Source organism: Semicossyphus pulcher, unplaced genomic scaffold, assembly GCF_022749685.1.
Source record: "Semicossyphus pulcher isolate SPU_LCO1_2020_fin unplaced genomic scaffold, fSemPul1.0.p SCAF_18, whole genome shotgun sequence".
NCBI classification, from domain to species: Eukaryota; Metazoa; Chordata; class Actinopteri; order Labriformes; family Labridae; genus Semicossyphus; species Semicossyphus pulcher.
The window spans coordinates 19,610,097-19,627,958 of NW_027211691.1; the positions used below are offsets into that span (position 1 = coordinate 19,610,097).

The 17,862-nt window shown below is 41.2% G+C and overlaps 2 protein-coding genes across 2 annotated transcripts in view; both read left to right on the top strand.

Moving 5' to 3' along the window:
- The first annotated feature begins 8 nt into the window (after positions 1-8).
- Positions 9-13,536, top strand: pxdc1b (PX domain containing 1b). Its single transcript, XM_069667922.1, has 5 exons — positions 9-719; positions 9,526-9,617; positions 9,722-9,839; positions 9,934-10,045; positions 10,482-13,536. The coding sequence occupies exons 1-5, from the start codon at positions 464-466 to the stop codon at positions 10,603-10,605; spliced, it is 702 nt and encodes a 233-aa protein (XP_069524023.1). The 5' UTR covers positions 9-463; the 3' UTR covers positions 10,606-13,536.
- Positions 13,537-14,465: 929 nt separating this feature from the next.
- The window catches only part of tmx3b (thioredoxin related transmembrane protein 3b), a 42,153-nt gene continuing 38,756 nt past the window's right edge, over positions 14,466-17,862 (top strand). The window contains exons 1-4 of the mRNA XM_069667466.1: positions 14,466-14,528; positions 14,785-14,842; positions 15,437-15,476; positions 16,978-17,101. Coding sequence (XP_069523567.1) covers positions 14,495-14,528; positions 14,785-14,842; positions 15,437-15,476; positions 16,978-17,101 — 256 coding nt within the window. The 5' untranslated portion in view covers positions 14,466-14,494. The remainder of the gene's footprint in view (positions 14,529-14,784; positions 14,843-15,436; positions 15,477-16,977; positions 17,102-17,862) is intronic.

Here is a 17,862-nt window from a genome sequence, read left to right on the forward strand (position 1 = left end):
AGGAAGGAGAGGGGAGGAAACTGGGCTGAAAGACGAGCAACTGCTGATCCAGACAGTGTGAAGTGAAATGTTCTGGATTTAGGGGACTGGACGAGGGAGTAGCTTTACTTTAAGAGATTTTGGAGGTTTGGGACTTTAAATACAATCTTCTCCACGTGTCGAAACGGATGACGCGAAAATAACGAGTTGTTGTTGGATCAATATTGATGAATCGGTTTTGTTGGGGCGGTATCTTTGACTCTAAAGTCTATTTTTTTCTCAAATCATGCCACGTTTAAGATTACGCCTGTGATTATCCGATCAGTCATCCTCCTCCTCTTCCTCACACACAGCTGCAGCTCAGAGAGCGCTGACTGAAAAGTTACTAAAGTTTCCTCGTTGGTTGGAGTCTTTTATTTTGACATTTCTGTGTCTTACTGCTGTCCGCCCCAGCAGAGCAGCATGCTGGACTGACGTCTGAGGAATGGCATCGGCTGTGTTTGAAGGCACGTCGCTGGTCAACATGTTTGTGCGGGACTGCTGGGTGAACGGGATCCGGAGACTCATCATCAGCCAGCGGGGAGAGGAAGAGGAGTTCTTCGAGATACGGACAGAGTGGTCGGACAGGAACATTTTATACTTGCACAGGAGTTACTCTGATCTGGGGCGGTTGTTTAAAAGGCTGGCGGAGTCCTTTCCTGAGGACAGAAGGGACCTCTCAAAGTCTCCGCTCATAGAAGGTGGGTCTGATGGGAAATAACAGAAAAGTACCGTTATATGGCTGGAAGAGAGGATAGAGCACGAAAAAAGCCTCAGAGTATCACAAAATAATGTAACTGTTAGCATACATTTGTAGGGTTTATTCTGAACAGGGGCGTAGCTACAAACTAGGGGGGCCATGGTCAGGCGGTGGCCCCCTTGACTTTAAATTGAGAAGCCAGAAGGTGCAAGTTTGTGGCATTATATTTTTGATTAAATACTTAAAGGTAAAACATGTTACATTTTGGCATTATAATGTCTAAAAACTTTTTTTTTTTTACATATTTGTTTGAGTTGCTTTCTTACATCTGCCCAAATGTTTCCAACAATTCTGAAACCATAACACGTTACTTTATTCAATGTAATACCCCTTTCCCACTGAAATTAGCGTGTTGACGTGGGGTTTCCAGACCCGGGAAGACCCACTTCCCATGCCTTTTCCTATTGCCAGTGGAGTATACTCCTTTCAGTCTCTTTTCGGCTGCGTCACCATCTGACGTCACAAACGCGCCGGAAACAGGATTAGTAAACAATAGTACACACAAAGAACTTACATTATACTCTTTGGTAAGCAGTATGGAGGCCAGTGAAGATGTTACGGTGGTTAGGTCTTTATTGTATCTATTTCTCAAACTTGGCACCGACAAATTTGGAACAATGTCTGGACGGAGACGGGTGGAATTTGTAGCTGAGATGATAGCAGAGATTAGCGTAGCTGAGGCGATAAGTACCCGGGTCTACCGCAGAGTCGTTTGACCAGGGTCTGATTGCCGATTGTAACCTTTCCCACTAAGCAAAAAAGCAGAGTGATAGCAGGTTTTTTGACCAGTGGGAAAGTGGCTTAACTGTTTCATGTTGTTGCCTTTCTTCAGGGAAGCAGGAGTGAAGGACGTCAACGAATTGTTTACGTTAGCTAACATCGCTTGGGGCTATTTCATTAGCATTCAATAACATAACTTTAATACATTAGCTTGTATGTAAACATGATTTTTGCTAAGTCACGTCACATAGATTTTTAATGGAAGACTCGCATAATCCCACATTACTTTACACTACTTATAGTTTTAAACCCTATCAGCAGAAATGACCACTTTGCTGCACCATAAACGCAATATCGCTAGCTGCTATAACATTACTGACTTCTTTGTTCTCGGTGTAAACTTTGTGTTTTGCATCTTTGGCTCTACCAGACCAGAAAAACTCCCCAGTGTTGTTTTGGGGAGGAAAACTTTGCTTCTGCTTGTAGAGGAAACCCCCTGTTAAATGATATTCCTGTTTACAATTTGATTCGGATATCACAACAGCTGCTGTTTCCTTTGGGAAAAATCTTTACAGTCACACTCTGTAATCTAACCAGCTGTGTGAAATTTTTAAACATTTTAAATGGACAATTTAGAAACATAAGAGCAGCTTCCTTGCAGCAAAATATCAGAAGGAAAACATCATCATCATTACAGTCAGGGTTTAGGGCTTCAAACACAGACTTGCATGCTTTTGTTTGGACAGGTTAATATTTAACAAAGTCCACTTTCAGATGTCACATTAGCAGACCTGTCAAATAGCCTGTAAACCACAAGACGGACATGCTGACAGCATGTTTTTAAATCTTTGTCAATATTTAGGAGCTGAAAGGTTGTATGGGCTGTATTGATTTCCCCATGGGGAAACACCTACAGGACCTCCACCAGAAGCACTTGGCTCTTTGGCGTCATTACTCTGCAGGAGGAGTGGATGTTAATGGGCTTTTTCTTTGGACAGCTCGGGAACAAACCAACAGTTCTGAGGCCGGTAGATTGACTAAAGGCAATGCCTGAAGTTTATCTTCTTCTAATGTCTTTGCAGAGAAAAGACTGCAAAATATTTCCAGAAATCAATTATGAAATGATGAATTAATTTATGAAAAGCTGCCGTGACATCTTCTGCCAGCGTCAGAGCTAAGTTTCAGGCAGGGATTTGTAAAGGGCAGTCTTTCAACCATAAGTAGCCCAAACCTTCGGCCTCCAGGGTCTGGATCTTTGACACTGTGCTGTTGTGGCGCTGCCAACAAGATTGGCAGAGCTCACAGCTTTTTCAGGGTGTACAATCTCCCCACATAGTCTCCTTGGCACTTCCCTTTTGTCTCTACGCACTGAGCCTATGCGAATGTTTTGGAAACATCCCTTCAGTGGCGACTGGAAAGCTTTGCTTCCTGCCTGAGCACTGAAATAGCTGATGGGCTTGTTGACAGCTCGCTGCTTTATGGCTGCCAGTGCAGTGTGCAGTGCATTATGGGAAGAGACATTTCAGACCTCCTGACTCACTTTTCACTTCTTTATTTACTGTCTGCCCTCCTTTATATCCTAAAAAACAGAAGTAGAATTGTTACAGGAGACATCAGTGTTACTTTAGTGACCCAAGCTAATTTGACAATTCAATAATGAGTTAAAAACCTGTCTCTAATGGCTGTTCCTTTACTCCTGTTCAATATTTATTCTGCATCCTTTGTAATTGCCCTTCAGATTAAAAGTCCCCGGCTCCGGTCTTTCTGAATACACTTTGCTCCAGTTTCTGGCTCTGCTCATGTTTTCCTGTTTCTGTGCTTCACCCCGGGCAACAAGGACGGCGTGCAGAGCTTTCAGACTGATGTCATGATGAGACAGACAGAGAGAGAGAGAGAGAGGGTGGCTGGGAGAGGAATGGACTTCCCATATTTAGTCCCTCTGGTCTGCGAAGGCCTCATAACACCTACCTTACATGTGACCCCAGAGTGAGAACAGACAGGAAGGGATTGCTCACATTCCACATGAAGCAGATTCCACAGAGGAGCGCTGATGCAGGCTGGGTCTGAAATCACGCAATGCTTTATTCTTGGATACTTATTAATCATCATTTTAGTTGGTTATTAGATCACTGTTGGATCATGTTTTTATGAGGTCATTAGGAATTCTGGTTTAGTTGCCTCACATTATAGAAAGTACAACTTGGTTATTTCCCACCCTCGCACCTCTCTGTTAAGCAGCCAGAAGCTAGTTAGCTTAGCTCAGCAGAAAGACTGGAAACATGGGGCCACAGCTCGCCTGGCTTTGTTCAAAAGTAATAAAATACTATATTTACCAGCACATCTAAAACAAACCAATCAACAGTGTTGATTGAAAAAAGCCCATGTTTAAAATTGACGTCTTATTGTTGAACTCTTCTGGAAGTTTCTGTCCCCGTACAAATGTAGTATAGCAGTAAAACTGAACTGTGCCTTTTTACAAGAGGGCTTATTGGTACAAATTAGAGAGCTTTAGAGGTGCTAGTCGGTAAATCAGTGCAAAAATCAAAGTATAAGTTTGATGCTAAGCTAAGCTAACTGGCTGGCTCTGACTGTTGCTTTACACCCAAGGTAAGGGCCTCAGCAGTGAGTCTCATTGTGTTTTTTGTGTAACTGGACAAAGAAGATATAACTCAGCAGCTGCTCAGCGAGGCTGAGCCAGAATGTTTAACTATTTGGATGTTCGTATTCAGTGAGAACATTTAGATTAAGTTAACTTAGCTGGAACAAAGTACTAAGCTGCTAGAACTGCAGATGTGCTGGTTTAGCTTTCTGTGGTAGAGCAGGCGCCCCATGTACAGAGGCTATAGTCCATGACGCACTGATCGCATGTTCGACTCCCGGTCTGCTGTTCCCCCACGCTCTACTCCCCACATTTCCTGTCTCTCTTCAGCTGTCCTATAAATAAAGGCAAAAAGCCCAAAAAAGTTAACTTTTGAATAAAAAAGGGAACTGCGATATAGAATTTGTCAGCAAGTTCTTGTAGCCTATTTATATTCTTTAATTGCACTGTAATGTGAGAACTATCCATCCATCCATGATACATCCTGTTCATGCTGGCAGGGGGCTGTAGCCCATCCCAGCTGTCATTGGGCGGGAGACAGGGTCTGAGCTGGGACTCAAACTAGTAACCTTCTAGCTGTGAGTTGAAGTGACAGCGCTAACCACAGATTATGACAGTATTTGGTGCATGGTGTTGGTGAATTAAAGTATGGAAACCTGTTAAAATATCAGTTTTTAAGTAAATGTAGTGAACTAGAAAATACTGGTTTCTATGACGTGGATGACGTGGGCTATTTTCTCATGGACATGGATACTTATTGATGCTTGCTGCTTGTTGACCGAGGCGTCCAGAAATAACCTGCTGACTAAACGGCGGACAGTTAGCGGTTAGATGATAAAGTGTCAGACTGCTGACATGTGCTTATCAGATCCATGCAGAGGAGAGATGTGAAATAGCTGCTGCTTACAACATCTGATGACTGCTTAGATACTGTGTCGAAGGATGACTCGGACACAGTCGAGTTCCTGTTTTACATGATCTACCTCGACTGTGATGTGCTAATTGATCAACATGTTTGGCTGTCACAGAGTTAAAAGAGGGGAACTTTAGTGTGCGATTTAACTTGTTATTGGGGGCTGAATGAATAATATCAAGTTCAAGATGCTGACATACAGCTTTTACTTGAAACACAAGGACCTCTGCAGCCAGGAAGCCCATGCAGGAAATCGACTCTTCCACAGGAAATTGAAGGAAATACACTCAGGGACCGTGGCGGGGGGGGAAAACATAGCTGCACTTTGTGTCAGCGTCTTTGAAGACGCTTTCCAGACGACCACCCTGTTATTTCAACAAACACAGCAAACCTGACATTTTTAGAGATGAAACTGTGTTTTCTCGTCCTCGCCTGCGACTGTGTGGTATTTTTAGTGTTTTCCCATGAGCCCCAGTGGGAGGAGGAGGAGTGTCCTTGGCAATTAAGTTGTGCTCTGCAATTTCAGTGTCGAGATTGATTGCATTTTGTCCCGCCCTCCTGCTTGGACAAAGTCAGCAATGCACCCCAGAGTTTTGTGCCCTTTAAACACTTTAATTGATTGAGGTGACGCACATTAACTTTGCTCCTCTTTAACTGTTTTACCTTCATAATGCAGGAGAAGAGTTGAAAGAGGAACTCAGCAGACTCTGATAACACCAGATACCACCTATAGTAATGAAGAAAGACGAGGCATTAATATCTGATTCTAACCAGCATCTTTAAGCTGATTCACGTCCTTGATATTCTGATGGCAGCAGGTTAATTCTGCGTGCGTCCTGAAATTGCAACTAAACACACAAGAGACCCACTGCGGTTACCGCGATTAAATCTTGCACAACTTGCACCAAGCTGCTGCAAAAATTAACCACACATACTTTGTTTTGCACATCAAACAGGCACTTTATATCTGGGTATCTTTCTCAGCCTGCAGTGAACATCATCTCATCGCTATCTTCACCCAGCTGCTGATTCATTTGCGGTTTGGAATTATTGACATGTTTGCATTTGTTGGCAAATATTTAATTTATGTTATTGTTATGTTATTACGCTCTTTTATCGCTATAGTCGTAGTTATAAATTCAATTTGGCTATCCTAACACAAAAATAGACTTTGAGCGTGTCCCTAAATATGGATCAGATGGAGATATCGTGGGCTCGTGGCAGGGGACGAGCTCCTCTGGACTTTCCACTCAGTCAATATGTTGCGTTGGAACATTTTAAGGTGATCTGATAACTGGTGACGATTGCAGTTTCAAACACACTGTCCCCTCTGTCCCCACATGCACCCTGTGTGTCTGCACTTTATAACTTATGTGCACTTGTTTTGCACTCGATTCATAAAATTAGGGCCCCCATAGCAGGATATAAAGTATACTTATCTGTTTACAAGGATACTAACAAGACTGGGTGTGGTCTCTGTGGTGACATTTTCGTGTGTAAGATGCTAATTGCTGTTAACTGAAGCTAACCCTTTTAAATTACTTTCTACTTCACGTCTGGCACAGTGCAATAAATTCCTATAACATTAAACAAAGGGCCCGTGTCCACATTGCGCCTTCTTCTGGCAGAAACGCACTGGCAGGGCGCTGCATGCGGGTTTTGTTTCTATGACAACAATAAGTTTAACTTACCACACATCTAACAACAAGCTCACAACTCGTAGGGCGATAAAAGCACAACACTTAGCACTTGTTCGGCCGATCTGCTCCCACAAACGGGCCTTTCGCTCTCTATTGTGATACTGTTTGTTTGTTTATGTACAGCTCCGGGTAGGCAGAGAGGCCAAAATAAGTTGCTCCTCCACCAGGGTGACGAGTGGCGCCCCATCTGATTGGGTGCATGAAAAAAGCGGCAGTGACGACACCGGCGCCTTTCTGAAAAGTTCCGAAAAAACAACGGGGTGTTCCAGCGTCCACTACCTCAATTTCAGAACACTTCTCACCGGCGCTTACTGTTGCTAGGTTACGAAAGTTGTCTGGCGGCCCTCGGTAGTGTCTGTTTTAATTTGGAGAAAGAAAGAAAGAAAAGAAAGATGAAAAGAAAATGTAAAAACTTTGGAAAGGAATGGTGTCCTGGCATTAGCCCTCGAAAAACGAGAGGATTAACTTCTTCTCCGCCACTGTTGTTTATGTCGTAAGTCCCGTCCTTTCTTGATTTTGATTGGTTGGCGGTGTTCCAGAAGTTGAACTAGTTTCAAAACAGCTGTTCAGTTGTGACAAGAATGTCAGTATATCTATCTATTTACTCACTTAATGCTTATTAGTTATGCCTTAATTATGTTTACAATACTGTTTCTAAACCTACTTGAGCATCAGTACAAAAGAAAACTGGATTGTTATTTGCCTCAGACCGTCCAAAATCTGGACTCGGAGCTGTTCAGATCTGACGAAACACCAGAATATATATCAGTTAAAGACTTTGACATGTATTTGACACATTTAAAGATAAAGCTGACTTTACAGGTTTAACAACAGAACCTGATCCAGAGTCAGCATGAGGTTCAGACTGAGTGGGAGTCTCCATTAGTGATGACTTCTCAGCCCATCACTCCTCACATCCCCCGCGGCATGATGTCGTTACTGCCGGCCATTATAAATGGATGAGGCTGTGACTGTGCGTAGCGTAGCTTTAGGCTCTCTTACTCAGAACTTCCATGTAACTGTAACCTCTGTGTGACCACTCACAGCAGACACGGCCTCGTCAGTGTGTCTGCAGTCTGCATCATTACTCTCCTCACCGCAGCTCTTTGTCAGCACGGCTGTAAATGATGCTCTGCTGGCTGCTCGCTCTCATGGGCGGCTGCTAAAAGTGCTGATATCACACTCCCACCACCTCTTCAATTACAGCCCTACTTTTATGCAGGATGCACATATTATCACGGACACAGCTTTTTACGCTACCGTTATTTCTCCTTCTGTTGTTTCTGCTTTGGTCAGTGGCAGTTTTACACCATGTTCTTGCTCTAAAGACAAAGATAAGTAGCTCTGGGATAAATATCAGTGGGTATTGTTATTTAAAAAGGTTACAGTAAAAACGCAGCCTTTTCTCATGCATTTTTGGCAACCTTTGTGTCCATTTAGGGATAAATTCAGACGTGCCTGGCTTTCTGTGTGGACAGATAAGAGCACGATGGCAGCAAAGGTCACAGCAGCTGCCCTTTTTTATCACACAGGCACAGAAAAAGTTACACCACACATTTTGATCATGGACATTTCACTTTTTAGTCGGTGATATTTGCTTAAATATTTTAATATATTTTCTTGCCTGTAACAATTGATACAGTTGTATTTGTTTATACTGTTATAGGCTGAGAATGTCCTCACCAAAAGTACATTAGTAAGGGCCTGTGTCCACTAACGTTTTTTGCGCTGGCAGCACCTATTTTCTACCAGTGCAGTTTTCAGTGCTCAGCTTCCTAAGCACCAAAACGCCCTTGCACTGTCAGTTGAAAATAGTTCTTTTGGTACACCACGGCGCTCATCAATGTCACTTCTTCCACACTGAGCAATCAAAACCAAGAAGGGGCGGGACTTCCGATATCAACTTTGTCAACAACAATGGTGGAGGAGAAGCTAATTGCTGCTGCCAACGCCGAGACACGATTTCTTTGTTGGTAAAATTTCCTAGGATAAAAGCAAAAATTAAGCATACAGAGCAATTCAAAACAGACTTAACGGTCACTACAGAGGGAAGCGGAAGTGCCGCCAGACAACTTTCGTAACCTAGCAACAGTAAGTGCAGAAGTTGAGGTCATGGATGCTGCCAGCGCAAAAAAAACTTAGTGGACACAGGCCTTAAAGGTCGTCTTTTTAAGCTCCTTATAACTACAAATATTTAGGTTTATTGTTACGCAGTGACCTCTAGTGGCAGGAGTAATTATGTCAAGCAAATAGAAGGAAGTCATTGTATAAAATGGGAGACGGTCTGGACCGCGTTTTAACGAAATGCGTAAAGTACCGAAGTTATGTCTTGAACCTAGCCTAGCCAACGTATACAGCATACTTATTTTAACCTAAATCATTTTGTTTTTCTAAACCAGTTGTTTTGGTACATCAACATCACCAAACTGAGAACATTTCACAATGTTAACCACATGTTACGCATATATGAGGAGGCGTTTCCTGCTGCCTGTAGGGGCAGGAATTTCGGAAACGCTCCTGCTGATGGTCGTAAGATTAGAAGGCGTAAGAGGGTAGGAGGAGAATCCTATGTGGTCGTATTTGTTTTCGGAGGTTGAGAAAAAATGCCATAAAATTAGAAGATACTATACATTTATATAAACCGCTCTGAAACTCTAACAACAAATTCTAAGGGTCATAGGCTTCACAAAGGTAGGACTTGTACACAGCTGTTGTATTGAATTACATTACATTTAACAGGAGACTCTTGGAAATTATAAATCTTCACACTAGAGCTGATGATTTAATCTTATGTGTTCACATGTGTTTGTTTCAGGGCTGGTAAAAATCAAAGAGGCAAACGACATCGAGGAGAAGTTGAACGAGGTGGAGAGGCTGCTGAAGAATGCCATCAACATGCCGTGCAAGGTCGGTTCAAATCGTACTTTGTTAGCATGTTCACTTTGCTTTAGAACAGATGTAGATTTTTGTAAAACTATATAGACCAGATTATTAAAGAGCTGTCTCCACAGTTCTCCAGGTCAGAGGTCATGTTGACTTTCTTTGAGCGATCGCCGCTGGACCAGGTGCTGAGGAACGACAAAGTCCACCGAATCCAGCCGTGCTTTCAGAGTCCCATCAAGATATCAGGTACATATCTGGTATTGCTTTTGGAACACAAACATGGAGCCAGTGTTTGTGTAACTTAACAGCTGATCCAATACTGCTCCCTGTACCTTGTTAGAAATCATGCGGTCCAATGGATTCTGTCTGGCCAACACGGAAACAATCGTATTTGATCACAGTCTGCCGGAGGAGAAAGAAAGACCCTCGTCCACTGACTCTGTGGAACATACGTGAGTATCAAGACCACTCCTCCGTACTTTTTCATTTGTCATATTGGCTTTTTATAAGGTAGCGTAACAGAGAATGACTTGCTTGTTTTCCACAAATATAAGGATTTAAGTGTACAGTAAGTAAATGTGGAAGTCCTTGGATGTAACCCAACCAAAGGACCCTCCACCCGAACAGGAAGTGTGTCTGTGCACCTCTTCCTTCCCTGGGTGTGCGTAGGAAGCAAAAGAGGAACACATTCCTTTGGTTCTTCACACAAAACAAGACTTTACATAACTCTCAAATAACACTCTGACCTTGTCCCTGATAAAAAAAGTCTCTTTTGTATAATCCAGATAATTAACTCAGGGCCTTAAATCAAACGTACCAATCCTTTGATCCGTCAAAAAGAGGTCCATCCTGTCCTCGGGAGTAATGTGTGATTTATTTTATTGGCAGGTATGACGATGGATCAGAGTTTCTCCCGATGGAAGCAGACTTGTGTGACGAGGAAACAGAAGCGTATGTCACCAACCTTTCCTACTACCATCTGGTCCCGTTTGAAACTGACATCCTGGAATGAGGAGCTGATACCTGTTGATGGACACATGAGGAGTCTGTGCTCTTAAACGGAACCTAGCTATGCACGGCTAGGCATAGCGGCTCCAAGGAAATGCTGCTGCTTCCTCTTATTCAAGTCTGGATGTGCCGGACAGTGTGCACCACAACGTTCGAAGAATTACACCACAGCACCAATCTGTTTTTGTCCACTTTTAGCTACATCACCAGTGTGCCTCATCAGAGCCTTACCTGACTGTATAAACATGAAGGGATTGTCTAAATGCTACACCTTGCTGTGGCAGCAGCAGTGGATGTCCTGCAGTTTTTAAACAGATGCAAACAGCTGGAGAGGTTTGAAAACTCTGCAAGAAGAGGGGAGATGTTAAGCACTTAGACCTGAATGCAACAAATGTACAGTGTTGGACTCTTCACTGTAACTTTAAGAACTTCAATCTCAGTTTTTCAATCTCTTGCTCTTACTCTCCAGTGGACCTCCATGATGGCATCAGCCTTTCTTGGAGATGTGTGAAGCATCTGCAAAGCTTCCCCCTGATTAACGTTATCCGCAGTGTTTCCACGTTGGTGTTTTATTCCTGTGGGGACACAGGAAGCTGTCACAGAGCTTTGTGTGTAATATTTCTCTATAGTGCAATTTCCACCAGCATTAAAGACCTTTTATGTTCATAAAATATCAGCATGAAACTATCAGCTGTGATATGTAGTTGATTCTTTGGCGTGAGAGTACTCTTAAGATCCAAGTGAAGCTAAACTGCACCTGATTAATAAGAGAGATACAAATGTGTGAAGGTAAGCTATAACTAAAATTAAAAGAAAGGAAATAATAGGGTCAATTTTGTGCAATTCATCCCTGGAAAAAGCCGCTGTCAGTCAAAGCTGGTGTTCTCTGTAATCGATAGAAGCAATAATATTTGAAATTGGTGCCATAGCTGTGGAGAAAGTTGTACAAACAGCTCGTGGTTTTGCCCGTTCTACATTCCTACAACACCCAGCGTGCATTGCGCCCCTCCTTCTAAAAGGAACGGCGAGAGACGCTGGAGTGAAATACTACCATTTTCCAGTCAAGGACATTGATCGCTGCAGGCAACAGCTCAGAGGCGGATTGTCTAAAAAATCTTCAGGTCTGCAGTCTACATTTCAAACCTGATGATTTTGAACGAGACATGACATCGGAGGCGGGCTAGATTGAGGAAGTGTAGTTTAGCGAGCTCCCTGGCCTCTACCAGGTGGTGTGTTTTACATAGTCTGGCGGAGGTTTTCCAGGGCCCACTGAGCGGATAGCGTCCTCCAAAAGCACAGAGCCAAATTGCATTTTTTTCGTACCATAATAATATGATAGGACTGGGGTTAAAAACCGGCGTGCTGGCCCTTTAAGCATATAATATTTTTGCTAATGCCAATTTATGCTGACAAACATTGTTAGCATAAGCATTACATACTTTTGCATGTTTCACTTGGTTCTTGGACTTCTGTCAAATTAAAGAATTGAAGAAATATAAAGTGTAATTTTTATGTTGTAACACTCTTTCCAAAGTGAGAACTTAATGCTGCCTTTTTAGATGTTGATGAGACTATTTTTGTCTTTATTATAAATTACAATGTAATATGTGTTAGCTTGTAATGTCGCTTTTTTCTGTTTGTAAACAAATAATTTAACCCTTGCAGAGAATCAGTGTTGCTGTTATTACGTGGGTCGTCTCAACGCTCTTCTTGTCACGTGATAAAGCCATAAAACGGGGCAATGAGAGCTTTGTTTTATGGGTCAGTCGAGGTCACATCTGAGCCGTTCTGTAAGATGACGTGTGGGTTCAGTCGAACAGCTGAATGTGGGAGTCTGCAGCTCGGGGGAAAACAAGACGTCTCTTTATGGAAGGAAGACAAACGGCCGTGCTGTAGTAAAACTTTCTATAGGAAAAGTTGTATGAAAGAGGCAAACACTTGATTAAAATTCATGCCTTTTGTATGTTTTATGGGCCCTCACACCATGAGGAGAGGGTTGCTTTCACCTCTTGCTGCGAAGTGAAGGGTAAAAATGTTTATTTGTGTTGGATTAACTGTAAGGAAGTAGATCTGTATTGTTTGTTTTCACAGTTTTGTTTATGCACAAGTCATTGTTGCGTTACAATGCAGTCTAACAGCGTGTGTCCACTGTGTTTTTGCCCTTCAGAATACAAAGCCATTCAACCCTCACAAACTTGGCACACGAGACTACAGCAGGACGCTCCTCCACATGAGTCTATTTAGTAACACAGTCATGATCACCATTCACCCCATGAGAAAGTGCAGCTCTTTCTCAGGGTGCAGAACTATTTCTTTGTGGGTTTTTTTCTCTTTTCTCCAAGAATGACCAATTGAAATGACGGATTTCCTCAGTCTGCCTTAAGATCCTTTGCGGGTTTAGGCAATGCATTATAAATAGTTCTGACTTAAATGGTACTCAGTGCAGTGACAGGAATGAGTAACACAACGCTAATGGTGAAGTTGTGGAACATATCGGTGTACCCATCATGCCAGCGAGGGTGAGGACAGTGTGATAAAAAATCTGAAAATAATATAACACAAAAGTTTGTATTTATTTTGTAAATTTCAGCCACGCTCTGTGAAGCTAACCATTTTATGCCTTATCATTTCATTTCTACGTGCTCATGTGTAATGTGAAATATTTTGTAAATGTGTCAAAAGGGTTGAATGAAGTTAATTATAACCTTTGAAAATGTTTATGTTGTAACATGTTTGATAACTTTAAAGCTATTCAGACAGTATTAAATACAAATTATTATTCTCAAAGCTTTTCAAAATAAATATCTTTCCAAAAAATGTGATGTTTTATTTTGAAATCATGATAGGAAGGTCAAGAGGTCAATCAGTAGAAGACAAAAAACTAGTTACTATTTTTTATGTTTTTACAATACCTCTCTTAATATCAGAGGGAAATGTACTTTTACCACACATAGTTGACATGAAACTATAGTTATAACTTTACAGTTAAAACTTTTACAAACAAAGCATCTTATTACATATGCAACAGAACATAACGGTATGTAAAAGTTACGTTTGAAGTAACTATTCTTGTTGACAGAATTAAATTGCTTCTTACATGTGCATCAGTACTAGTAGTCAAATATCAATAAAGATATTTAATACAGAACAATGGATCAATGAATACTTTTTCCACCACTGTAACACACTATGTAAAACCAACAAGTACAAAGGGAGTACAATTTTGAATGCAGCATGTATTTGTAATTTAGTATATTTATATTGCATGATTTGTACGTTAAAATAATCTTTTTTTTATTAACATCTTTGCAAATACACACATATAAGGCACATTTTTTTTCTTGTACATCATAAGGCAAAGCTTCTGCCTCAGGTTGAGCATACAAACATAATGCTAAAACAAAAATAGATTATATAAATAAAATACATACAAAACTTAAAGGAAGGGCTCTCTCATATTACCTTAACATTTTCAAGAAGAGAAAACTGTTTCCAGACTTTCTTGTCTTTAAACGTTTACCATAACTAAGTAAAGTAAACATACAGTTGAGGATTTGGCCTGATGCCCGTTTAATTTATCTTGCAGCGCCGCCTTGTGGTAAGTATCGGCAGTTATCATCTCTAAGAAGTTATCCAAACGAAATTACGTTTACACAAAGCTTGTTTAAAAACCCAATTAAATATAACTAAAATATGAGATAAAACTTATATTTAATATGCTGAAAATGCTATTTTCATTCGTTCGTTATATATATATATATAGATATATTTGTTAATAAATAATACGCTGCCGTTGCCGGTTAACGCCTTCAGGAGTCTGCGTGACCCCGCGCATGCGCAGCAGATCCTGATTTAGCAGCTGTATTTCCTGCTTGCTGTTTCCACTCGAAGCGATGGCAGAAGTGAAAGCTACCCTGTTTTATGGAGGTACGTTCACCTTTTTATTTCACGTTTATTCAACATTACACCAAACGGGTTAACGCAGCATCTGATAAAATGAGTGTTGAAGCGCCTGTTGTTGAAACTATTCAGCAAATTGATGCACAGTTAGCCGGGGTCGACAGCTTTAGCTGGTGATGCTTCAGTCATGAGGTTTCAGGCTGCAGAGCTGGAGAATACAGACGGTGTAAAGCTTCTGTTCGCATTAAAATAACTTGTTTTTATTTCTGTTTTTATTTTACAGTTATAGCGGCTTTCCTCAGTTCAGCGGTGCTTGCATTTGTTGAAGATCTAGATGACACGTAAGTGATGCACTCCTCCTGAATGCTGCTCTGTTTTACCTTCCTGTCACTATGACCACATTTTAACATGCGCTTATAATACAACTTCCTATTAGACTGCAAATTAGACGTTGGTTCAGTGCTTCCATCTTAATTGTTTCCTGTGAGCATGCTAGTATGGGTTTTTCTGACGTGAGCATTATTTGTTTGATGCAATAATGTCATCATTTTATGGCTTAATCACATATCCAAAGTGCTGCAGGCATTAAATAAACATAATATGATTGTTTTAAAGTAAGAAAGGATGGGGGAGGTCTTGACTCTGTGTATGGTTTCTGGTTGCACAATGCTCTTTAATTGGAAGCCTGAAGTGGGAAGTCTGCAGATATCTTGTCTCTTGTGTATTTGTGTTTTTTTTGTGATTAGGGGTCTTTTTCTGCAGCTTTTTACCCATAGAATAGCAATTATTCTTCTCTCTGCTGTAGCATTATTTCGTTATTTTTCATGTTCATGTTTATCATGTATCAAGCCTCTTGCAATGTGAAATATTTAGTCTACAGTAGGCTATGTAGCATATGATATGAACCGTAAGTAATTCCTTTTTCTTTCTGACAGGTTTAAAGACACCAGAGTGAACGATATCTGGCTGGTTGATGTGAGTCCTTATGCACACATGCACACACGCATACAAACACACAATCTAGTCTGGGTCCATTCAGCTGTGCTTTACTTTTTAACCAGCACGCCACTGTCCAGATCATCCCCTGCGGAAGTGGCAGCAGTCAGGGCGGGATGTCGGAGGGCGGGGGCCGGAGGGGCTGTGCAGACTGTCCTCTGTGTTTGTGATTAGTGAATGAGAAGTCATGCATGCCGGCCAAAGCCAGGGGGCTCGGAGGGGGTTTATATCAGAGTTTGTGTCTGGGTCCATATAAGCTTATATAGTTCGAGCAGTCAGAGCTGCTCTCGATCCTAGTTTGGGTTACAGGAGTGAGTCCTGAAGCTGGAAAGTTTCTGTATTAAGAGACGTTACTATGTGTTCACAACTGAAAACAAAAGAAATCATGGAAGTAAAAAAGTTTAAATCGGCCGTCCACTAGAAAAGGACTTTAAGTTTAGTTTGGGCATGAAAAACGTCAGTTGCCGTTTTAATTGATGAACCGACACAGTTTCAGAAGAACTTATTAGCCTTGTTTTGGCTTCACGGCACGATGCGTTTTGGTCTCACGACTTCTATCAATCATGTAACCAGCAGCAGTCGGCAGCTGTGACCAACCAAATAACTATAAACCAACTAACTGCACTGAATGACGTACAGTCGAAGTTAGCTACTAGCTTGTGAACATGGTGGAGCGTTTAGCAGCCTGTAGCCAGATGTCAGAAGGTCGTGGGGACCGAAACCGTAAACATTTGTTACATACAAATAAGATTGATCAGTTCAAGCGCATGCAGTGACGCTACATGTAATCATTTGGGAGTGCTTGTGGGTTATAAAACCCATTGTATACTACCTGGTTAGCATCAAACAACAGACACAGTAAATGACTAGCCGGCAATAATAGTGTCGCAAAAATATCCAGACATTTCCTTTAGGACTTGGTAGAGAGCTAAAAGAGAGTTAATGTTGCTCTTACATTTCCCACATGGCTTAAGACAGGACTCCAAAGGACTGATAATGCTGCTCTGTTAATGGATGTGCACACAAGCAACTGTTTGCTAACAAGTTTGCTTTATCAACTTAAACAGTACAACTTGACAGTAAGTCAATACTGTGTTCTTAGCTTTTTATCCCACTCTCTCCTGACCATTGTTCGCAGCGGTTGTCTCCGAACACTTGTCATGTTTGACTTTTAATCTATTCCAGAGTTCATACACGATATGAAGTAGTCTTTAAAGTGCAAGAGTGGCAGGAGAAGAAGAGAGAAGAGCTTCTAAAACTCTTCAAGGTCAAGACAAAAGCTTTGATGCATTTCAGTAGAAGCAACCAACATTAAACAATATCACCACCAAATATTTATTTGTGTGGTGTGCGTTTAAGTATTTTGTTTGAACCCCTTTATGTTATTTACTCTATAAATTATTCTTTAAGTATAAAGTATAAAATTGACAGTGTTTTGCACCTGATCTACATACTGCTCTCTCCTCTTGTTTGTTTCCAGTTCTATGCACCGTGGTGCGGCTACTGTAAAAAGCTAGAGCCAGTATGGTATGACGTGGGAGCAGAGCTGAAGAGCTCTGGGTCGCCGGTCCGTGTGGGAAAGATGGACGCCACGGCTTACTCCGGTGAGAACATGACGAAGTATTTTTAATGTCTTCCCTTGGAGACCCTCTGTTCCCACATGTTCTTTCATGTGCTGGAGACAAAGATTCAACCTAATCCACCTGCGTTGTTCAACAACATGACGATGTCCTGTATGTCCTATTAAAACCATAAATGTTAAAGATTTATTTAAATATTATTTCATGATTTTATTGTGTGTTGATCATGATTTGAGTGAACATTACTATTTTGAAAGGCCAGCAAAATCACAATCCTCCATTTAACTGTGCACTCTGTGCCATATAAAAGTAGTAACTAAGTATCTATAGACTCGTATCATTGAATACATTGTTGACAAACTGAAACAGCGTTTCTATTTCACTGGACTTCAAAAGAGATTGTTCAGTAATTGCAAAATATTCTTTTTAGATTTTAGCAGAGAGTTAGACGAGACAGAAAACAGAAACTACTCCCATAATCGGCCTGTTTAAAAAATGCTAAAGCTAACTGCAGCATTAGCTCAGCTCAGCTTAGTTTAGCATGGCTACTAGCCTAGCTCTGTCCAAAGGTAACAAGCTACATATTATTCTTGTGAAATTGATATCACTCTTCTCCTCTGACATCTACTAAAAATTTGATGATAGCATAAACCACAAAATGTTGGACTGTTGTTATAAATCAAAAATGTTTAGGTTGCGTTTTTCCTGATCGGACACTTTGTCAGAAAGTCAGAAGCTATTTGAACACTGTAAGAAGATAACACAACGTTTGTTGAAGAGTTTTG